General features: G+C 39.6%; 1 protein-coding gene across 6 annotated transcripts in view; it reads left to right on the forward strand.

Moving 5' to 3' along the window:
• The window catches only part of IL33 (interleukin 33), a 49,145-nt gene that overhangs the window by 12,618 nt on the left and 11,843 nt on the right, over nt 1-24,684 (forward strand). For 5 of the 6 annotated variants that reach the window (XM_033237297.1, XM_033237299.1, XM_033237295.1 and 2 more), the window contains exon 2: nt 18,993-19,094. In XM_033237297.1, coding sequence (XP_033093188.1) covers nt 19,004-19,094 — 91 coding nt within the window. In that variant the 5' untranslated portion in view covers nt 18,993-19,003. Of the gene's footprint in view, nt 1-13,960; nt 14,041-18,992; nt 19,095-24,684 lie in introns of those variants that run through there. The other variant, XM_033237296.1, reaches the window with a different exon arrangement.

Here is a 24,684-nt window from a genome sequence, read left to right on the forward strand (position 1 = left end):
AATAATAATGCTACCCTAACAAGATTGCAGTAATAATTGAATAAGTTAAATATGTGAAGCAGTTACTACAGTTCTTGGCACATAGTAAACACTATATAAGGGTTAATTATAAAAAATACAGGAGAGCTAGGTGGCTCATGCCTCTAATCCCAGCACTTTGGGTGACCAAGGCAGGAGGATCACTTGAGGCCAGGAGTTCAAGGTTGCAATCAGCTATGCACTTCAGTCTGGGTTACAGACCAAGACTCTGTCTCTAAAATAAAAAACAAAAACAACAAAAAAAGGAGAAATTTTATTTAACTCTACATACTCTTGCTAAATATTTCATACTCCTTTGAATTTTTACATTACTTGTCCAATTTTATGTAAAATGCATTTAAAAAGTAAAAGAAAAAACTGATCCCAACTTTAAACTAAAACCAAAGGTCTCTATGCACCATGTTGGATTTTTTTTCCATACATTGCTTTCTTCCAGCACTGAGAGCTTTCTGAATCCATTAAACAACAGCCAGGCATGGTGGCTCACACCTGTAATCCCAGTGCTCTGGGAAGCAAAGATGGAAGGATCACTTGAGGCCAGGAGTTTGAGACCAACCTGGGTAACAAAGCGAGACCCTGTCTCCACAAAAATGAAAAATTAACTGGGCGTGGTAGCACAGGCCTGTATTCCTAGCTACTTGGAAGACTGAGGCAGGAAGATCCCTTGATCCTAGGAGTCCAGTGAGGCTATGATCATGCCACTGCCCTCCAGCCTAGGTGACAGAGCAAAACACTGACTCAAAAAAAAAAAAAAAAATTCAGCTTTCAGATATTTGGGTACTAAAGAAAAAAACAAATAAAAACAAAAAAAAAATGCTGCAGACTCTGTTGACTTTTCTTTTCACTGTAATTTTGTCCTGCTGTAAGGTTAGTAGAAAGAAGAGGAGATCACAGGGCTGAGGCAGAATTTGTATGTTTTCTGAGGATGGCACCCTTTGTGTTAGTGGAGCTGCCAGGATAGAAGGGGCCCTGGGAGAAGGAAAAAAATGGGCTAAATGAGGAACCTGTACAGGAACACAGGAAATAGTCAGGGAGGAAAATGCTGGCTTTAGCATACCCTCCTTGTTTTGAAGACAAGGAAACTGAGACCTGGAGAGCTGCAGGGACTTGAGGGAAGGGAGAAAATCCTGGGTCTAAGCTTGGGAAGGGGAGGCCAATCTACCTTTGCTTCTTCAAAGATTACTACAGACTTGATCCACTGGGACTCCCAAAGTATGTGAGGCATGGGCGGGGGCCCAGGAGGGGATTAAAACAACTTGAACTGAATAATTTGAAATGTTCAGTCACACTAATACTGCAGAGCCACAGGCCAGCTGGAAAGTCAGCTTTTGAAAATGCTTTACAAAGAGCACTGACCCAAGAACAAAAAGATGTGAGTCCTAGGAGACTGAGGCATATAAGACTGTCATTTCTGTAGGTCAAAAATGGTGAAGTAGTGCCAACCTTATAACAGCTCAACCAGGGAGTCTAGCTCCACTGCTCTGCAGATCTTTGGGATTTGGGTAGGATTCCCACATCTGCCTAGTGGATGATGCCTGCCTTACTTAGTTTATAGTGTTTCCGTAAGGACTGATCCAAATTACAGAACATTTACTGAGTGCCTGCTGTGGATAATTTCTGGGGAAATAAAGATGATTAAAGCACAACCCTTGTTCCCAAGGACCCAGCAGTGGAGGAGGTAGGAAAACAGAGTTGGATATATTATGTATATAATATATGAGGAAGGGAGAGAGGAAACAATAAAGTCAGCTTGATTGTGGGTTGTCAGGGAGATCAAAACATTTGAATTGGGCTCCAACGTTTAAACAGAAGTTTCCCAGATCAAGGGAAGAGGTAGCACTAGCAAGAGGAATAGTTTGAGCAAAGCTATGGAGGTGTAAGTGCATGGTGAATTGAGGAACAGTAAACAGTCTAATCGGTCTAAATGTAGAGAGTATGGAGGAAAGGGTAAGTAAGGTTGGAAAGGTTGATGGGCCAGGTAGTGCCAATGTATAAAAATGACTGGATAAGACCGCATCCAGGAAAACCAAGGTAAAGCATAGACGTGCTTTACAAATGATAAGTACTGTTTACCTTAAAGACATAAAAGAAAGCTTCCCTAAAATCTCACACCATCCCTCCCTCTTCTCACAAGGAGTTTGGCTTGACTCATAGATTGATCAACTAGATATCTTTATAGAGTATTTCCTTTCCCTAGGAGAAGTGTTCTCCCCAGGGTCCAGGAAAGTAGCAGATGGAAACTTTCAGAGTGGTGGAGGGTAGGGGACTGGAAGTGATCCAGTTTGGGTCAGGAGGGTGCTATCTCATTGTTCCCCAAACTTCAATCTTCCCTTCTTCCATATCACGTATTCTAATCTCCCTTAAGAAAGAAGTGAAACTGCTACACCCAAGGGAGTACAGGATTGGTGTGACATCCTCCTCTGTGCTGCCACCCCCTGCTTCTTCTCCACTTCTGCCCCTTTGCAAAATCTCCCAGAATGAAGTCATATTGTGTTGGCAAACTTAATCATAATCCCCATTTCCTCTCCCTATCAGCCAGGACCAGTCTTCTTCCACTGGTTCCACTGGTATTGCTTCCAGTACCCAGCAATATGTTCATTCATCCCACTATATCCCCATAGATCCTATTCCCATTCAAGGAAAAGCAAGCTTGACAAAGAGGTGAATGAAATATAAGGTCCTGGGATTCAATTATGCCCCATTCTACCTATGTTCTCCATGAACTAAGAGAAAGAGCCAGATAGCCCTAATATCAGATTCTGGCTTTGCTACTTCTTACCTATGTGACCTTTTGCAAGAGCCACTATTTCTTCACTTCTAAAAGGGAGACAATCATACCCAAACTCCAGAATCACAGTGACATTAGAGATAATATATGTAGAGCATCAGTCTTACAGAAGACGCCAAACACTGTAGCTAGTACTATCATCATCATCATCACCACAACCACCATTATTAAGCATCTGAATTAATGCAGACTCCTGGCTGGTCTCATCCCTTCCCTCTTATTGCCCTCCGTCTGTTTCTCACATGATAGTCACAGCACTAATTTAAAAATAAAAATCAAATCACATCCCATGTTACTCAAAACTCGTCTATGGCTTCTCAAAACACTCTGAATAAAATCCAAGCTTCTTCCTCTGGCCTCCAGGGCCCAGCCCAACCGAGCTTCTGTCCCCTTCTGTCTCCAACCCCTTCACATTATACTCTCCCCATTGCCCATTCTGCTCCAGCCACACTAGCACTCTCTGTTTACTGAGCACTGCGGCTTCTGTCCATCTCAAGGCCTTTGCCCCTGAGGTTCTCTCTTCCCTGTGTCTCTTCCCTTTCATATGTTCCTCGTACCCTTTAGGGTGCAGTTTAAATGTCACCTTCTCTGACTACACTACCTTAGTACCATTCTACTTTATCTTCTTTACCAGTCCAATCCTTATTTATCACTGTTCATTAATAACATATTTGTACAACTATGTGAGCAACTTCTATCTCCCCAATAGAAAGTAAACTCCAGGAGGGCAAGACAGTTTGCTTTGTTTAGTACTGTATCCCCAGCACCTAGCCCAGTGCTAGAAGTAGTATTTTATTTATTAATGTTTTTAGGCAGTACTCCATGCTGTAGTACAAACAGATGCAAATCCAGCATCATTTGTGGCCTCAGGATCTCGGGGAGGTTAGGATTTCCTTACAATGATTCCCAGTTGTGTCTCTTTTCAGATAATTTAACTACTCTCTAGGACATCAAAGGTCAAACTTTCTCTTTTCTGTATTATCTAAATTTTCCATGAGTATGTATTTTTAGTAAGAATTTCTCATAAACTCTGCATTGTAACAAGACTCATCACAGCAAATCATCTGATTAAATGAATTTATTTTGAAAGTAAAATTCAGAATAAAAGAGGAAAGGCCAACAGCCAACTTAACATTCTTAAATGTATTCGCATTTAAAAGTGGAAAATTGCTAATCAAAGAGCATTGTCCAACATATAAGAGGTTAGTGATTCAATAAATGATTTTCCAGCTGATCAGATGTAGATAATATGACAATGTGAAATGAAAATATTCATGCAGCACCTCATGAGTTAATGCTGGTGGAATACATAGTCCCTGGCATGTAAAGGGTGCTCAATATTTCTTGAATGTAAGTTTCTGGAAGATTTCTTCAGCCAAAAAGACAACTATGTGAATTTGCAACTTTGAAAAAGACAATACCTCATATATTTCTCATTGTTGTTGTTGTTCAGAGGTGAATGACCAACTAATAAATTTCTATTTAAATTATTTTATGTAATTATCATTTCTTGACAGGTTAAAATCTTTCACGTTGTTTCCCTAATTTAAATGTATGTCATTTCCTCTGGAATGTTCCCCACCCACCCACATGCATACTCCTTACTCTCTCCCTCCTTTTCCTTCAAAAGCACTATTTCCTATGATTATCTGAAATGTGACTTTCCCCTGGTGATGCCATATTCTGAAAACCCACTCCATTTTCTTGTGTGCACATTTCCCAGGGCTAGTAGAGAAGGCCTTTCTAACCCCATCCCCAACCCTGGGCCCAACTACTTATACTAATGTCTTTCCTTTGCGGTCACTAGGGACCCTGACCTCCTTTTCTGTTCACTGTTGCCTCTGCTGTTGTCACCCTTGGCAACTTCATTGCTGTTGTCACTCTCAGTCATTGCTTTGACTCTTTAATATTCCTCAGCAGTTCACCCAAAAAATCTCATTCTGACCACCATCATCATCAGAACATCTTTCTCTCTAAGACAAGGAACACTGGAATTCTTCCATTTATGAACAAACTCCCATCTTTCTACTTCTTACACTCCCATTTAAAAAACTCTTTTTTGAACCATTTTTTAAAATTGTGGTAAAACATACATAATATACAATTTACCATTTTGACCATTTTTTAAGCGTAGAGTTCAGTGGCATTCACACTGTTGTACAACCATCACCACCCTCCATCTCCAGAATACTTTTTTATCTTCCAAAACTGAAATTTTCAATGCTCACTGAACAATAATACCACATTCCAAAGTTAATTCTATTTTATATTCTCTAAGGATCTGTTTCAGATTTTTCCCACTTATCCTTAAAACTTCAAACCAAAGCTTATTTCTGTTAATCTCTGTAACTCTTTCAGAACCTACATTACAAAGATTGAAGCCATTTTATAAGACCCTTAAGTTCATGTCCCTAGACCTTAAAACCTCACATCTTCTCTCATTCTCTCACTAGTTCCTCCTCTCCTGCAGGAAGAAGTGTGCCTCTTCCTTTCCAAGCTGATCCTTCCACTCGTGTTCTTTCCCCCTCTCTTCTCTGTCTCCTCTGGAAATATTATATAAATTTTCCTCTTTTCATTGGCTACTTTCTTTCTGCATTGAAGCATACTCAAGAGTCTATCACATCCCAATATAAACCTCAATATTAATGACAATAATAATAATAAACAGATTGAGTTTCTACTGTGTACCAGCTACTGTGCTAAGTGCTGAAAATATATCTTCTCATTTAATTCTCACAACAACCTAATGAGTTAAAATTATTATGAAATTATTATGGGTAATATAACAGTTATTATTATGAAAATTATCATTATTATTAAGAAACTGAGGCTTCAGAGACATCAAGTAACTTGCCCAAAGTCACCTAGCTAGTAAGTAGCGTCTTCCCTTCTCCACACTACTATGTAAAGATACCATTCTTTCTTTCCTTGTTCCCTTTCATTACTGTATTATACCTCTTGGAAATCTCGTACTTCCTCCTTCTCCGCTCTGTGCAGTCCAGTGCAGTTGTTTTGAGAATCTCACCATACTTAAATGACTCCTCCAATGTCTCTTAATCTCCAACCAAGTCTCTATAGTACTCATTACCAACTGTTCCTGCTTTTTGAGACAGTGTTCTCTCTTAGCCTTCATAACATGAACTCTTGTTTTTTCTGCTTCTCTGCCTGGTCTTCTTACTAACTTCGTTTCTCCTCTTTCCCCTTACATGTTAGACATCCCAGAGTTTTATCTTCCCAGAGCTTTCTCTTCCTGCTCCACACTCAGCCAAGACAACCTCATTCACTCCCACACAATCAACTATCATGCCTTCACAAATGAAGACCAAATCCACACGGCTAATTTTGGCCTCTGGCCACCTAGTTCCAACTCCCTGCTGAAATCTCCATATAACTGTTCCTCAAGTATCTCAAACTCCATCTGCCCCACACCAAACTCATTCACCATCCCTGTCACTGAACTCCCCACCTGAGTTTCCCATTATTAACCGCTAGAATTATGTTCACTTCCCTTCACCACCCTGTTTCCCCTCTTCCCCAGTCCAGAGCAGGTACACCCACATCCAGAAAGAGCTGAAGAAGTATTGTGGCAGATATGCCCCTAAAATGGGAGTGAGACTTGGGTTTTAATCCTGACTCAGCCACCCGGTAACTGCATGACTTAGTGGAACTAGAACAGAAATCTCTGGGGCTCTTACTCACACCAACCTGCAAGGACTCTATGAAGTATATGTAGCACTCATCATTCCATCCCCTCCTCGTTAGTCCCATTAACATTGCCCTCACTAGGTCCTCACTGCTTTTTGCCTGGGATATTTTAATTGGCCTCCTAACTATTCATTCATTTCGCCTCCCTCTCCCTTCTTTCCTTCCTTCAGATGGTGCTTCACACAGACATAAAATTATATTCATAAAACACTCTCTAGATGATGTTTCTCATTTGCTTTAGAGACTTTCAAAAGATTCGTGTTGCCCGTAGGATAAAATTCAAACTCCTTATTGTAGCATTCATAGCCCTCTGCATACTGGTCCCAAAATAACATGTGAAACTTCACTTTGTCTGAATTGAATTTCAAATGTAGTTGGGGTATGTATTTGGAAGGAAAAAAAATCCCAAACGTATTCTTTTTTCATTATCTTTATTTTTTTCATTTTTGGAGATAAGAGTCTCACTCTGTGGTCCAGACTGGAGTATAGTGCTATCAGAGCTCACTACAACTTTAAACTCCTGGGCTCAGGTAATCTTCCCACCTCAGTCTCCCAAGTAGCTAAGACTGCACATGCACACCACCAAGTCCAGCTAATTTTTTAAATATTTTTTTCTGTAGAGACAGGGTCTCTTTATGTTGCCTAGGCTGGTCTTGAACTCCTGGTCTCAAGTGGTCCTCCTGCTTAGGCCTCCCAATGCACTGAGATTACAGGCATGAGACACACACCCAGCCCTAACTTATTCTTTATACCAAAAGTAATAGTGAGTCAATCAAAGATTTATGTATAAAGTATTAAACAATAAAGTTTTAGATAATATCATAAGTAAATTTATTTATAATCTTGGAAGAGTAAAGGTATTTTGAAGCAGAACACAAAACCAGAAGTTCTCAAAGAAAATACTGGTTATATTTTACCACATAATATTTGAAAACTTACATATGACCAAAAAATGCCACTACCAAAATCTAAACATAAATGACACAGGGGAAAAAGTTGTAACACATATCACAGACAAGGGTCTAATTTCTTAGTTTAGATAGAGTCCTTAAAAATCAATAATTTATAGAAATTGACAATACACTTTTTTTAAAGATAATCTTACAAAATAAAGGAATAAAATTCAAAACTATAAGATATTTTACACTATTTAGAAAGTCAAACATTTCAAAGGTAATGACACTCATTGTTTCTAGAAGGATGGAGAAAAGGGCACTCCCCAGGATTGTTGACAAAACTGTAAACACAAGCTTTTGGAAGTCAACTAATTAGTATCTGTCAAGCTATAAGATACATGTACTCTCTGATTCAGCAATTCCACTACTAGGAGTTTATGCTACCAATGAACTTATAAATATTTTCAAAGAATCACAACACCTACCCACTCACACCCATAAACCCATACACACACACACACACACACACACACACACACACAACTCTCAGTTGCAACACTGGCAATATTAGAAAACAAAAACAAAATCTGGAAACAATATTAGATAACAAAAACAATTAATCAATAAAAGACTGGTTAAGATCTATTTCTATGATTGAATATGTATAATGTTACTTGTAAAAGAATGTTTCTAATATGTGAAAATATTTATGATATAGTATCAATTGAAAAATGGAAAAAACAGCTTATAATATATTTGCAGTATGATTCTATTTTTTAAACAAAAGAGATGTGTATAATTTTTTTCTCCTATCATTTTATTTTATAATTATACTTCAAGTTCTAGGGTACACGTGTACAACGTGCAGGTTTGCTACATATGTATACATGTGCCACGTTGGTGGGCTGCACCCATTAACTTGTCATTTACATTAGGTATATCTCCTAATGCTATCCCTTCCCCTTCTCTCCACCCCACGACAGGCCCCAGTGTGTGATGTTCCCCTTCCTGTGTCCAAGTGTTCTCATTGTTCAATTCCCACCTATGAGTGAGAACATGCGGTGTTTGGTTTTCTGTTCTTGCGATAGTTTGCTGAGAATGATGGTTTCCAGCTGCATCCACGTCCCTACAAAGGACATGAACTCATCCTTTTTTATGGCTGCACAGTATTCCATGGTGTATATGTGCCACATTTTCTTAATCCAGTCTGTCACTGATGAACATTTGGGTTGGTTCCAAGTCTTTGCTATTGTGAATAGTGCTGCAATAAACATACGTGTGCATGTGTCTTTACAGCAGCATGATTTATAATCCTTTGGGTATACACCAAGTAATGGTATGGCTCAGTCAAATGGTATTTCTAGTTCTAGATCCTTGAGTAATTGCCACACTGTCTTCCACAATGGTTTAACTAGTTTACAGTCCCACTAACAGTGTAAAAGTGTTCCCATTTCTCCACCTCCTCTCCAGCACCTGTTGTTTCCTGACTTTTTAATGATTGCCATTCTAACTGGTGTGAGATGGTATCTCATTGTGGTTTTGATTTGCATTTCTCTGATGGCGAGTGATGATGAGCATTTTTTCATGTGTCTACTGGCTGCATAAATGTCTTCTTTTGAGAAGTGTCTGTTTATATCCTTCACCCACTTTTTTACCGGGTTGTTTTTTTCTTGTAAATTTGTTTGAGTTCTCTGTAGGTTCTGGATATTAGCCCTTTGTCAGATGAGTAGATTGCAAAAATTTTCTCCCATTCTGTAGGTTACCTGTTCACTCTGAAGGTAGTTTCTTTTGCTGTGCAGAAGCTCTTTAGTTTAATTAGATCCCATTTGTCAATTTTGGCTTTTTTGCCATTGCTTTTGGTGTTTTAGACATGAAGTCCTTGCCCATGCCTATGTCCTGAATGGTATTGCCTAGGTTTTCTTCTAGGGTTTTTGTGGTTTTAGGTCTAACATTTAAGTCTTTAATCCATCTTGAATTAATTTTTGTATAAGGTGTAAGGAAGGGATCCAGTTTCAGCTTTCTACATATGGCTAGCCAGTTTTCCCAGCACCATTTATTAAATAAGGAATCCTTTCCCCATTTCTTGTTTTTGACAGATTTGTCAAAGATCAGATGGTTGTAGATGTGTGGTATTGTTTCTGAGGGCTCTGTTCTGTTCCATTGGTCTATATCTCCGTTTTGATACTAGTACCATGCTGTTTTGGTTACTGTAGCCTTGTAGTAGAGTTTGAATTCAGGTAGCATGATGCGTCCAGCTTTGTTCTTTTTGCTTAGGATTGTCTTGGCAATGCGGGCTCTTTTTTTGGTTCCATATGAACTTTAAAGTAGTTTTTTCCAATTCTGTGAAAAAGTCATTGGTAGCTTAATGGGGATGGCATTGAATCTATAAATTACCTTGGGCAGTATGGCCATTTTCACAATATTGATTCTTCCTATCCATGGGCAAGGAATGTTCTTCCATTTGTTTGTGTCCTCTTTTATTTTTGGGGGCAGTGGTTTGTAGTTCTTGAAGAGGTCCTTCACATCCCTTGTAAGTTGGACTCCTAGGTATCTTATTCTCTTTGAAGCAATTGTGAATGGGAGTTCAGTCATGATTTGGCACTCTGTTTGTCTGTTATTGGTGTGTAAGAATGCTTGCAATTTTTGTACATTGATTTTGTGTCCTGAGACTTTGCTGAAGTTCTTTATCAGCTTAAGGAGATTTTGGGCTGAGATGATGGGGTTTTCTAAATATACAATCATGTCATCTGCAAACAGGGACAATTTGACTTCCTCTTTTCCTAATCGAATACCCTTTATTTCTTTCTCTTGCCTGATTGCCCTGGCCAGAACTTCCAACACTATGTTGAATAGGAGTGGTGAGATAGGGCATCCCTATCTTGTGCCAGTTTTCAAAGGGAATGCTTCCAGTTTTTGCCTGTTTGGTATGATATTGGCTGTGGGTTGTCATATATAGCTCTTATTATTTTGAGGTACGTTCCATCAATACCGAATTTATTGAGAGTGTTTAGCATGAAGGGCTGTTGAATTTTGTCAAAGGCCTTTTCGGCATCTATTGAGATAATCATGTGGTTTTTGTCTTTGGTTCTGTTTATATGCTGGATGACATTTATTGATTTGTGTATGTTGAACCAGCCTTGCATCCCAGGGATGAAGCTAACTTGATCATGGTGGGTAAGCTTTTTGATGTGCTGCTAGATTTGGTTTGCCAATATTTTATTGAGGATTTTTGCATCCATGTTCATCAGGGATATTGGTCTAAAATTCTCTTTTTTTGTTGTGTCTCTGCCAGGATCAGGTCTCAGGATGATGCTGGCCTCATAAAATGAGTTAGGGAGGATTCCCTCTTTTTGATTGGAATAACTTCAGAAGGAATGGTACCAGCTCATCTTTGCACCTCTGGTAGAATTCGGCTGTGAATATGTCTGGTCCTGGACTTTTTTTGGTTGGTAGGACATTAATTGTTCCTTCAATTTCAGAGCCTGTTATTGGTCTATTCAGAGATTCAAATTTTTCATGGTTTAGTCTTGTGAGGGTGTATGTGTCCAGGAATTTATCCATTCTTCTAGGTTTTCTAGTTTATTTGCGTAGAGGTGTTTATAGTATTCTCTGATGGTAGTTTGTATTTCTGTGGGGTTGGTAGTGATATCCCCTTTATCATCTTTTATTGCATCTATTTGATTCTTCTCTCTTTTCTTCTTTATTAGTTTTGCTAGCAGTCTATCAATTTTGTTGATCTTTTCAAAAAACCAGCTCCTGGATTCATTGATTTTTTGGAGGGTCTTTTGTGTTTCTATCTCCTTCAGTTCTGCTCTGATCTTAGTTATTTCTTGCTTTCTGCTAGTTTTTGAATGTGTTTGCTCTTGCTACTCTAGTTCTTTTATTATGATGTTAGGGTGTCAATTTTAGGTATTTCCTGCTTTCTCTTGTGGGCATTTAGTGCTATACATCTCCCTCTACACACTGTTTTAAATGTGTCCCAGAGATTTTGGTACGTTGCATCTTTGTTCTCACTGGTCTCCTGAATACAGCACACTGATGGGTCTTGATTCTTTATTCCATTTGCCAGTCTGTGTCTTTTAATTGGAGCATTTAGCCCATTTACATTTAAGGTTAATATTGTTAAGTGTGAATTTGAGCCTGTCATTATGATGTTAGCTGGTTATTTTGCTCGTTAGTTGATGCAGTTTCTTCCTAGCATTGATGGTCTTTACATTTTGGCATGTTTTTGCAGTGGGTGGTACCGGTTGTTCCTTTCCATGTTTAGTGCTTCCTTCAGGAGTTCTTGTAGGGCAGGCCTGGTAGTGACAAAATCTCTCAGCATTTGCTTGTCTGTAAAGGATTTTATTTCTCCTTCACTTATCAAGCTTAGTTTGGCTGGATATGAAATTTTGGGTTGAAAATTCTTTTCTTTAAGAATGTTGAATATTGGCCCCCACTCTCTTCTGGCTTGTAGAGTTTCTGCCGAGAGATCTGCTGTTAGTCTGATGTGCTTCCCTTTGTGGGTAACCCGATCTTTCTCTCTGGCTACCCTTAACATTTTTTCCTTCATTTCAACTTTGGTGAATCTGACAATTATGTATCTTGGAGTTGCTCTTCTCGATGAGTATCTTTGTGGCATTCTCTGTATTTCCTGAAGTTGAATGTTAGCCTGCCTTGCTAGGTTGCAGAAGTTCTTCTGGATAATATCCTGCAGAGTGTTTTCTGACTTGGTTCCATTCTCCTTGTCACTTTCAGGTACACCGATCAGATGCAGATTTTTTCACATAGTGCCATATTTCTTGAAGCCTTTGTTCATTTCTTTTTACTCTTTTTTCTCAAAACTTCTCTTCTGCTTCATTTCATTCATTTGATCTCCAATCACTGATATCCTTTCTTCCAGTTGATCGAATCAGTTACTGAAGCTTGTGCATTTGTCATGTAGTTCTCGTGCCATGGTTTTCAGCTCTATCGGGTCATTTAAGGACTTGTCTACATTGGTTATTCTAGTCAGCCATTCATCTAATCTGTTTTCAAGGTTTTTAGCTTCTCTGCGATGGGTTTGAACTTCCTCTTTTAGCTCGGAGAAGTTTGATCGTCTGAAGCCTTCTTCTCTCAACTCATCAAAGTCATTCTCTGTCCAGCTTTGTTCCACTGCTGGCAAGGAGCTGCATTCCTTTGGAGGCAAAGAGGCACTCTGAATTTTAGAATTTTCAGCTTTTCTGCTCTGTTTTTTCCCCATCTTTGTGGTTTTATCTACCTTTGGTCTTTGATGATGGTGATGTACAGGTGGGGTTTTGGTGTGGATGTCCTTTCTGTTTGTTAGTTTTCCTTCTAACAGTCAGAACCCTCAGCTGCAGGTCTTCTGGAGTTTGCTGGAGGTCCACTCAGACCCTGTTTGCCTGGGTATCAGCAGTGGAGGTTGCAGAAGAGTGAATATTGCTGAACAGCAATTGTTGCTGCCTGATGGTTCCTCTGGAAGCTTTGTCTCAGAGGGGTACCTGGCCGTGTCAGGTGTCAGCCTGCCCCTACTGGTGGGTGCCTCCCTGTTAGGCTACTTGGGGGTCAGGGACCCACTTGAAGAGACAGTCTGTCCGTTCTCAGATCTCAAACTCCGTGCTGGGAGAACCACTACTCTCTTCAAAGCTGTCAGACAAGGACATTTAAATCTGCAGAGGTTTCTGCTGCTTTTTGTTTGGCTATGCCCTGACCCCAGAGGTGGAGTCTACAGAGGCAGACAGGCCTCCTTGAGCTGCAGTGGGCTCCACACAGTTGGAGCTTCCTGGTGGCTTTATCTACTCAAGCCTCAGCAATGGCGGGCACCCCTCCCCCTGCCTCACTGCAGCCTTGCAGTTAGATCTCAGACTGCTGTGCTAGCAATGAGGGAGGCCCCGTGGGCGTGGGACCTTCTGAGCCAGGCGCGGGATATAATCTCCTGGTGTGCCATTTGCTAAAACCCTTGGAAAAGCACAGTATTAGGGTGTGAGTGACCCAATTTTCCAGGTGCTGTGTGTTATGGTTTCCCTTGACTAGGAAAGGTAATTCCCTTACTGCTTGCACTTCCCGGGTGAGGCGATGCCTTGCCCTGCTTTGGCTCTCGCTTGGTGGGCTGCACCCACTGTCTGGCACACACTGTCCGACACACCCCAGTGAGATGAACCTGGTACCTCAGTTGGAAATGCAGAAATCACTCATCTTCTGCATTGCTCATGCTGGGAACTGTAGCCTAGAGCTGTTCCTATTTGGCCATCTTGGAACTGTCCCCCTAATTTTTTACACAGAAAAAAGAATGTCAGGGTCTACCACACATACACTTTCCTCTCATTTACACATTTCCAGCCTGGGCAGCAGAACGAGACTCTGTCTCAAAAATAAAATAAAATAAAATGAAAGTGCTGCAGCTAAAATAATCTCTGTTTAGGATCTGATGGTAGGAAAAAGATAAGCTCCCACATGTTCTAATGCATTTAAGTAACTCCATCTGCATTGCCTCATACATCAAATGCTGTCATCCAATGTTGCTTAATCCATGTGTGTGTCTATATAAGTAGTACTGGGATGTAACTGCCTTAAATACTACAATTGCTGACTACAGGAAACCACATCATCTGAGACAAGCACTTTATAACTTAGGTGAGTATCATAATCAGTGTGCAGGGATATTTGCTGTATATCACTGGGAATAGCAGCAAAAAAGAACCAGTGATGTTTCCATTTCCATATGTTCTAAAATATTTCTGTCATAAAAATAGAAGAGTAATGAGTAAATTTTAGTCTGGAAAAAAATGGTGAAAACAGTGATCAAGGCAAAGAATTTGCAGGTTATTTGAAGAAAATACTTTTTCAGAATAGGATTTGAAAATACTATGCTTTTGACTTATCATGCGGTTCTATAAAGGGTGTTGACTTTCTCTGTGTCAATGACTCCATTGTAAATGTAGTATTTTCAGCTTCTCTATCTTGCTCAATTATGCAAGCCAATACTGGTTTATGGCAAAGTTCTTCCAAGTGCATTCTCTCAAACTAGTCCATGACGGTGATTAGAGGGGAGAAAAAGGTTATGAGATCAAATAACTACTGAAAACAATAGTTAAACAAAGGTACCCATGATTCTTCAATAAAGGACTATCAACACCTTTTCTATGCTAACATGAGTCTGACTCTCCTAGAGATAGAACGTAGATTGGAATGTTTCCCATATTTATTTGAAAATGTAACATTTTTATTTTTAATTTTTTTTTTTTTTTTGAGATGGAGTCTTGCTCTGTCGCCCAGGCTGGAGTGCAGTGGCCAGATCTCAGCTCACTGCAAGCTCCGCCTCCCGGGTTTACACCATTCTCCTGCCTCAGCCTCCCGAGTAGCTGGGACTACAGGCGCCTGCCACCTCGCCCAGCTAGTTTTTTTGTATTTTTTTTAGTAGAGACAGGGTTTCACCATGTTAGCCAGGATGGTCTCGATCTCCTGACCTCGTGATCCGCCCATCTCAGCCTCCCCAAGTGCTAGGATTACAGGCTTGAGCCACCGCACCCAGCCAGAAAATGTAACTTATTTTTATTAAAATATTCTAAGATTATAACAAAAGAAAAAGTAACTTTCTTTAATGACCAGGAATTGTTTTTTCTCGGATGTAAGTATCCTTGGGTAGAAGAGAAAACAAACAACATCATGGCAATGCAGTTTTTATGTTAGTAAAGTGTTACTTCATTATCTACTGTGTGCAGGTTACTATTTAAATTATTTTATGTACAACTTAAAATGTAACTACAATTGGATTCCCTATCTTATTATTCCAAATGTGTGATTACAAATTAACAACCATATTCAGAAACTTATTATTTCCAAGAAGTTGGACAACTGCTTTGTGTATAAGAAAGGCTGAGTGTTTAGAGTTAAATTCCCAGTTCTGATTATTTTCTTCCTATTTTGAGGAGGAAAGGGAGAAAGAACAGAGGCAGACAGGATGGGGAAGTACTGGCATCAAGATGGAAGTCAGGAGGCTAGATTCTGTTCCTGGTTCTGTTTCATAATCCTGGGCAAGGCACTTAATCTTTAGAGTTTCAGTCTACTCATCTGTAAAGTTAGGGGCTCAGTAAAATGATATGTAAGATCCTCTGTTTCTAAGCATTCTTGACCAACAAAGGTGGGAGAATCAGAGGAAGAAAATAAGGTTTGATGTGAAGTCTTCAAGCTGTGTGAGCACAACACTTACTCCCATGGCAAGACTGAGGGGCAGAATAGGTAGTCTTTAACTGGCTGACGATCGAGGATTTTGCCCATGGGACTGGATGTAAATAGGTAGCATGCACATAAGGTTATAGCAGTTCTACCTAGACAAGATCATTTGGAGTTTCAGCCTCCACAAGTTTGTCCAGGAACAAAACAAGGGTGCATAAAGTTTACCTTCTAATGAGTCCTCTAACCCAAGAACTCAATGCTCTTCTTTTAACTGCTAGAAGAGATTGTTCATATGAAGTTTGTAAGGGATTTACGTTGTAACCACTGCTGGCATAATTTGGTTTGTTTGTTTGGTTTGTAGTGTAGCAAAACAAGAGGCCAATACTTAAAAAGAAGAAGCAATAATTATTGATAGAATTGCAGGCAATGTCAGAGAGTTTAAGACTGGAGAAGAAGTCCTGCTCCCTCCACAAACCACAGCACAGTGTCATACCCTAATGCTGAAGCCAGATTGCAGAACCATACTGAGAATATGGAGTTTTCTTCAATTTATGATACAGAACTCCATATTTTTTCAGTATGATACAGTGACCCAGCTTGATCATCAAGGTTTCATATCAATTGATGTCCCTTGCTTGAATCAAGTATTAAATTGGAGGTTGCAAGATGGTGATTTGTCTGATTCTGAGACAGAAAGAAAGAAGAAACCAGCTAGGCAAATAGATCAAGCCACAAACATAGATAAGGAAGCAAGCTCCAGTACAAAAGAGTACCTTCTGTGTAATTTCATATATATTCAGTTGGCCTCAGTGAACACATTCCTTTCCTTCTTTGGATATATTCAAAAAAGGAAGCTTGCTCAGGAGGGCATGCTTGGAACATGCCTGTAGCTACACAGAGAAGAGGAGTTACACTGAGCTAGGCATGTCCACAATGGAGGATTCTACCCCCAACACATGTGAAGTAAGGAAAGTTAAACAACATGAAGTAACTTAGGCTACGAGCCCACATACACACTGGAAGGACAGGGTGGGGGTTGTTGTCAGGAATTCATGCCTTCTGCAAATGACACACCTAGACCTAACCAGTTTTTCACACCTTATGTAAATAAAGCACCCCTTCCCCACTAGTTCGTTTATAAAAACCGTTGTATTCCACTATAGAACAGCAACCCTTACTCAGGACCCCTCTCCGCAGCAGAGAGCTTTGTCTCCTTCTTTCGTTTATTAAACTTATGCTCTAATCCCACCCTTGGTGTGTCCACCTTCCTTGATTTCCTCAGTCATGAGACCAAGAACTCCGGGTGGCACCCCAGACAATGAGGCCAGTTTCAATGCTATCATTCCTTCTGTAATGACTAGACCCCTCCCTATTCATTCAGTTCCTGAGAAATGCTATGAACTTCTGGGTTTCTTTAAATGCTTTATGGTCAATTACCACCATTATTCTTTTTGATCCTTAAATTGTATCAAGTTTGGCCAGCAGGAGATTTTTCCTGGTGGTTTGTGTATATGCTTCTGACACAACCTCACTAGTTTTTTAGTGACCCTGCTTTGTGGCACAACAAGATGTTCCATGTTCACCACTATTTTACAGCTCCAGATCTGGAGCCGCTGTTCCTTTCAGTGCAGAAAGTATTAAGAAACTAAGACATGGGCACACTGATATTGCTGACTCAAATTTAACATTCCATAGGTTTTCTCATGACTTCTTTTATGTTTGTATCTCCTTTCCCCTACAGTCAAAACCATGTAACATAATATATCTACTTATTTCCTCTATACTAAAGTATAACAAAACAGTCTCAGAATTGCAGTACCAATATTTCCACTGTCTACAAAAAGAGTCAAACTTTGTAAAATATTTGAAGAGATTTATTCTGAGCCAAATATGAATGACCATGGCCTGTGACAAAGCCCTCAGGAGATCCTGAGAACATGTACTCAAAGTGGTCGGTGTGCAGCTTGGTTTTATGCATTTTAGGGAGACATGAGACTTCAATCAAATACATTTAAGAAATACATTCATTTGGTCCAGAAAGGTGGGATAACTTGAAGCAGGGGATGGAGGGGTTCAGCTGGGAGATGGGTAAGGGATAAAAGGCTACAGTCAACTGGGATCAATAAAAAGGAATGTCTGGGTTAAAATAAAGGATTGTGGAAACCAAAGTTCTTATTTGCAGAGGACGCCTTCAGGTTGCAGGCTTCAGGGAGAATAGATTATAAAATGTCAATTCTAACACAGCAGTATTTGTGTATCTAAACATATTTAAACACAGAAAAAGTAAAGTAAAAATATGGTATGAAGATTAAAACATGGTACACTTGTATTGGGCACTTAACCATGAATGGAGCTTGCAGGATGGAAAATTAGTCTAGGTGAGTCAATGAGTAAGTAGTGAGTCAATGTGAAGGCCTAGGTCATTACTGAGCACGACTATCAACTTTATGACCACTGTACACTTAGGTTAAGCTAAATTTATTTGAAATTGTTTCCTTTTTTCCATAATAAATTAATCTTGCTTACTACAACTTTTTTACTTTATAAACTTTTAATTTTTTTAATGTTTTGACTCTTATAATAACACTTAGCTTAAAACACATTGTACAGCTGTACAAAAATGTCTTCCTTTATACCCTTCTTCTATAGGCTTTTTTCCATTTTTGAAATTTTTAATTTTAATTTTTTACTTTTTATGCTTTTTCCTTAAAATCTAAGACACAAACACACACACCCTAGTCTAGGTCTACACAGGGTCAGGATCATTAATATCACTGTCTTTCGCTTCCATATCTTGTCCTACTGGAAGTTCTTCAGGGGCAATAACATGCATGGAGCTGTCATTTCCTATAACAATGTCTTCCTCTGGAATACCTTTTTGACAGACCTGCAGGAGGCTGCTTTACAATTAATTTATTTTTTTATAAGTAGAAGGAACACAATCTACAATAATGATAAAAAGTATAGTATAGCAAATACATAAACCCGTAACATAGTCATTTGTTATCAAGTATTATATACTACGCATGATTGTACGTGCTACACTTTTATACAACTGGCAGTGCAGTGGGTTTGTTTACATCACCATCACCACAAACACGCAAGTAATGAATTGTTCTAGGATGTTACAATGACTACAACACCACTAGGTGATAAGAATTTATCAGCTCCATTATAATCTTGTGAGACCACCACTGTATATGCAGTCCATTGACCAAAGCGTCATTATACAGTGCAGAGTACCTTATCCTAGTATGAATGCATAGTTAGAATACTATGTTCAACCTTTACTGAAATAATTATTTCCTCTATATGGTTATGTTACCAATTTGGTAGTAAGCTAGCCACAGTTGTTCCTATTTGTTTTTAAGTTGAGACAAATGAACTAATATTATATTTTAATCCAATAGAAGCCTGAAAAATGAAGCCAAAAATGAAGTACTCAACCAACAAAATTTCCACAACAAAGCAGAAGAACACAGCAAGCAAAGCCTTGTGTTTCAAGCTGGGAAGTAAGCACTTAAGTGTCTCTGAATGTTTCACACACATTTTTATCTGTTATCAAATATTTACTACTCCAATGTTTATACATGCTATCTTATCAAAATCTACTAAGAATAGAAGAACTGAAATAAAAAGGCACATAAGGATATAATACAGCAGACTGGTTTTGAACAGACCATATATAGCCAACTTTGGCATATTTGATACATCATCATCGGGCAGGAATAGCTGAGATAATCTGAACCTGTGAATAGTGATACACTTAGTTATAGCCTTTTATATCAACCATTTCTTGCTCCACACACGTCCTGCCGCCAAACCCCCAAAACCTTTTCCTTGATAAACTAGAAAAATTTTAAGCAGGTCCACTTTTATTCAACAAATATTCATTAAGACCTTTGGTGGTATCAGGCATGTGGTCTTAAGTTGCAACTACTGATGAAGAAGAGAATAACAGATGAAGATATTTGAATAATGATCTTGGTCAATTTGTGTTGCCATAAAAATATACCTGAACCTGGGTAATTTAACCCTTTTCCCATTTAGAAAAAAAAAGTGCAGCTTGCTGCCAGTCCTTATTTAATTTTACATAAACATCTCTTTGAGGCAGAAGCAAATCTGATTTTCAATGCAAAACCAGAATATAAAAACTGTTCTTGGAGTTATTTCTAAACAGAACTACCATCAGCATTGTCTATTTCAGATGAAATGAGATTCACCAAATGAAACATGAAGGGAGCCAGCCCCTCCACACCTGTGGGTATTTTTCATCAGGTGGGACAAGAGACTGAGAAAAGAAATAAGACACGGAGACAAAGTATGGAGAAAGAACAGTGGGCCCAGGGGACCAGCGCTCAGCATACAGAGGACCCGTGCCAGCACTGGTCTCTGAGTTCCCTCAGTATTTATTGATCACTATCTCTACCATCTCACAGAGGGGAATGTGGCAGGACTATAGGGTAATGGTGGGGAAAGGGTCAGCAGGAAAACATGTGAGCAAAGATCTCTCTGTCATAAATAAGTTTAAGAATAGGTGCTATGCCTTGATGTGCAGGTAGGCCAGATTTATGTTTGACTTTACACAAACATCTCGGTGTATTAAAGAGCAGTATTGCCACCAGCATGTCTTACCACTAGCCATAAGGCGGTTTTCTCTTATCTCAATAAATAAAATGTACAATCAGGTTTTACACCGAGACATTCCATTCCCAGGGACAAGCAGGAGACAGATGCCTTCCTCTTCTCTCAACTGCAAAGCGGCTTTCCTCTTTCACTCATCCTCCTCAGCACAGACCCTTTACGGGTGTCGGGCTGGGGGATGGTCAGGTCTTTCCCTTCCCATGAGGCCATATCTCAGGCTATCACATGGGGAGAAACCTTGGACAATACATGGCTTTCCTAGGCAGAGGTCCCTGCGGCCTGATGACTTTTGCCAAGCATACTGCCTTCAAGCACTGTTTTAACAAAGCACATCCTGCACAGCCCTAAATCCATTAAACCTTGAGTCAACACAGCACATGTCTCTGCCAGCACAGGGTTGGGGCTAGGGTTACAGATTAACAGCATCTCAAGGCAGAAGAATTTCTCTTAGTACAGAACAAAATGGAGTCTTTTATGTCTACTTCTTTCTACATAGACACAGTAACAGTCTGATATCTCTTTCTTTTCCCCACATTTCCCCCTTTTCTTTTCGACAAAACCGCTATCGTCATCATGGCCCATTCTTGATGGTTGCTGTCTCTTCGGAGCTGCTAAGTACACCTGCAGACTAACAACAGACAGAACAGGCACACAAGGATTAATATGAAATTTATAATAGTAGTACTTTCGATGGTCTTAACCCAAGTGACAGGGTTAAGATTTGAGAGGCCATCAGCAACTCCCGCGATTGTCTCAGTTCCTGGTACCAAATTTAAATGGGCTTTTGATGCTTCAAAAATTTGTTCTCTTCTCTGTAGATGGCATCTAACCATGTCCCAGTAATGCTCAGACTCATTATAAACTCGGGGTGTAATACAAAAATCTGACATATTCCAGTCACACTGTAACTGGAAATGATGTTCTAAGCTCATGAGCCTATCTCCCATCCAAATGGCAGTTTATCTAAGATCATTAATTTGATTTGCCAATTTTTGATCAATACCAGATTGTGAATTCCACAATCTTGTAGAATTCTTTTGCCAGTCATTAACAAAGTTTACTGTCTTAACAGAAGAGTGCAATGCAACTCCTGCCACAGTGGCCGTAGCTGTGGCTGCAATTAATCCCATAATCATTGAAATTAAAGTAAAAATGATTCTTTTGGATCTATTTAAAATGGCTTTCAATACTTCAGTAAAATATGGATGGATGTCAAGGCCTCCCACGGTTGGTCCATGGACACAGGAATCCACATGCCTTCTCTTGCTCTCATTAGCAGAATACAGTGTTGCCAATGCCTTCTCTTGCTCTAATTAGCAGAATACAGTGTTGCCAATTGAAAGTGGAATCAATGCAAGTAAACAATCTGCAATTTTCACAGGTTGTAGTTTGGAAGTCTGGTTTAATAACTATATTTCCTAGAACTAGAATATAAGGGGGCTTTATACAACTTTGCAAAGGAACAGTTAGACTGGAATTTAGGTCGATAGTATAAAATGGCTTACGATCTCTTGATCTCTTGTTTCTACAGCTTGATTTCCAGACCAAATTCTAATGCGGTATGAGGCCATAGTACGCCTCCATAATTCTGGATGTTCAGGGCCAGAAACAGGACTTATTATTTTTGGTCTTGGAGTAGAGATTCCTTTTTCTCCCCATTCCCAAGGGTAAAAAGACTAATTTTTTGTGCTTATGTTCATTTAAACTTTCTGTTAAGTCACTATCAATAGCTGGACTCACTTGTGCACTGGGACACGATTGAGTTTGTCCGTGCAATTGTGGTGGGATTGACCTCGAGATGCCCAATCTATAATAGTTTCGAATTCATTGTTTTGTAATATCACCACACTATTGGCCACACATTCTTCCCAAACTAAAACTTTTGTGCCTTTTGATCTTTTTGGAATGTCTTTGGAGCAAGGCTTTCATTTAGGCCTAAATTTTAATGATCTTTGATAAGAAAAGTCCTACAAATAATTTACCTGTGCCCTGAGTGACATTCCACTTACCATGTGATAAGTAAATCTACTGATGGTACTGACAGTAGGTACTTCTACCAACCAATTTTGGATTGCAGGGAATATGTACCAAGACACCCAACAGATACCTAAACAATGGATAGTACCTAACCCTACATATACTATGTTTTTTCCTACAGATACATACCCATGATAATGTTTAATTTATAAGTTAGGCACAATAAGAAATTAACAATAACTAATAAAAAAGTAGAGCAATTAGAACAACATACCATAATGAAAACAATGTGAATGTCTGTGCTCTCTCTCTCTCTCTCTCAAAATATCTTACTGTATTTCACTGTAGGCAACTGAAATCATGGAAAGTAAACTCACAGATGGGGGCAAGTGGGATAGAGCTACTGCACTAAAACTGTGATTGTTTAAACAATCCTGGTGAAAAATCTGACAGATATCCCTGGGGTATGTGACAGGTGTAAACTGCTTCTCAACTCAAAATGCAAGATATGTCATACCTTGTTTTTCTAAATAAGCTTCTTCTCTAAGATCCCAAGAAACAAGGCAAGAAAGCACATTTAATTCCTTCTCTTCTCTTTAGCTACCAGGATCTGACACAAGTCACAGTTCACAATGCCACAAAACTTAGTAGCCAACCACTGCAGGTGTCCCCACAATCAGTCCCACATTATGGTCACCCCCACGGCATTTTGCCTCTAATGTCAACAGGGTACAGGACTTCGTGGCCTGGAGGAAAGCCTCTCTCACAACCCTTCCCTTCCCAGTTTCCAGGAAGCTACTTTCCAGGGTCAGGTTTTTCTCTTCTCCTACTTTCTCTCCCCCACATCTGTCAACACTTTCTCTTCCCTAAAAATCCAGCCGTCTTCATTCATGGATCTAGCCAGAGGTCACAATATGGGAGCCTTGGGATAGATCCATCCAGGAGGAGTATTTTATTAGGACTGAACAGTGTTACTGATATTTTCTAATTGAGTCAATTTTTTAAAAATAGGATATTTTTAATGAAAATCTAAATGTGTATAGTTTCTCTAAAAAATCCAAAGATCTAGAAACACTGGGTCCATATGTTGTATGGCAATAGTTAGCTAGAACTGAGACCAACCTCTTTAGTTTGAGTCTATCCATAGAAGATCTTCTGTTACAGTAAAGGAGATTTGACTTTATCCTGTAGACAGTAGGGAATCATTGAAAATGTTGAACTGAGGAATGATAAAATATTTTTACTTTACAGATATCACATTGGTGAAGTGTGATGATAAAGTGAGGAGGCAAGAGTAGAAACAGAAACTGGTTAGAGGTCTACTGCATTAATCTAAGGGACTAATGATGAAGGCGTGACCTAAGACAACAGAATAGAGAGGACAGATTAGATTTCAGATATATTCAGAAGGTGAAATCAAAAAGACTTAATGACAGATTGAATGAATTGTAAGAATGGAAAGAAGGAAAAATAAATGATCCTCAGCTTTTTTTATTAAAGAATTAGGTAGAGGCCAGGCGTGGTGGCTCACGCCTATAATCCCAGCACTTTGAGAGGCCAAGGCAGGCGGATCACAAAGTCAGGAGATCGAGACGATCCTGGCTAACACGGTGAAACAGCGTCTCTACTAAAAATACAAAAAATTAGCCAGGCAGGGTGGCAGGTGCCTGTAGTCCCAGCTACTCGGGAGGAAGGAGCTTGCAGTGAGCCGAGATCGTGCCACTGCACTCCAGTCTGGGCGACAGAGCGAGACTCCATCTCCAAAAAAAAAAAAGAAGAAAGAAATGGGTGGATAATGATAGATAGCTCTACTATTTCTCAAGATAGGCAATTCAGGAGAAATATATTGGGGGTAGAAAAAGAAAAAGAAATTTTTTATTGTAAATACTGCCATGGTTTGAATGTCCCCTCCAAAACTCATGTAGAAATTTAATTACCATTGTGATAGTATTAAGAGGTGGAACCGGCCGGGTGCGGTGGTTTATGCCTGTAATCCCAGCACTTTGGGAGGCCAAAGCGGGTGGATCACAAGGTCAAGAGGTTGAGACCATCCTTGCCAACATGATGAAACCCCGTCTCTACTAAAAATATAAAAATTAGCTGGGCATGGTGGCACACCCCTGTAGTCCCAGCTACTCGGGAGGCTGAGGCAGGAGAATCGCTGGAACCTAGGAGGCAGAGGTTGCAGTGAGCCAAGATTGCACCACTGTACTCCAGTCTGTCAGCAGAGCAAGGTTCCATCTCAAAAAATAAAAACAAAAAAAATTAAAAAAGGAGAAGAAGACAGGTGGGACCTTTAAGAGGTGATTAGATTATAAGGGCTTTGCCTTCATTAATGGATTAATGCCATTGTCACGGGAATGGGTTAGTTACTGCAGGATTGGGTTTCTGATAAAAATGATGAAGTTCAGTCCCCATCCTTTCTTTGCCTCAAGTGCACTCTCACCATGTGATGCCTTCCACTATGTGACGACACAGCAA

Source organism: Trachypithecus francoisi, unplaced genomic scaffold, assembly GCF_009764315.1.
Source record: "Trachypithecus francoisi isolate TF-2019V2 unplaced genomic scaffold, Tfra_2.0 Lachesis_group16, whole genome shotgun sequence".
NCBI classification, from domain to species: Eukaryota; Metazoa; Chordata; class Mammalia; order Primates; family Cercopithecidae; genus Trachypithecus; species Trachypithecus francoisi.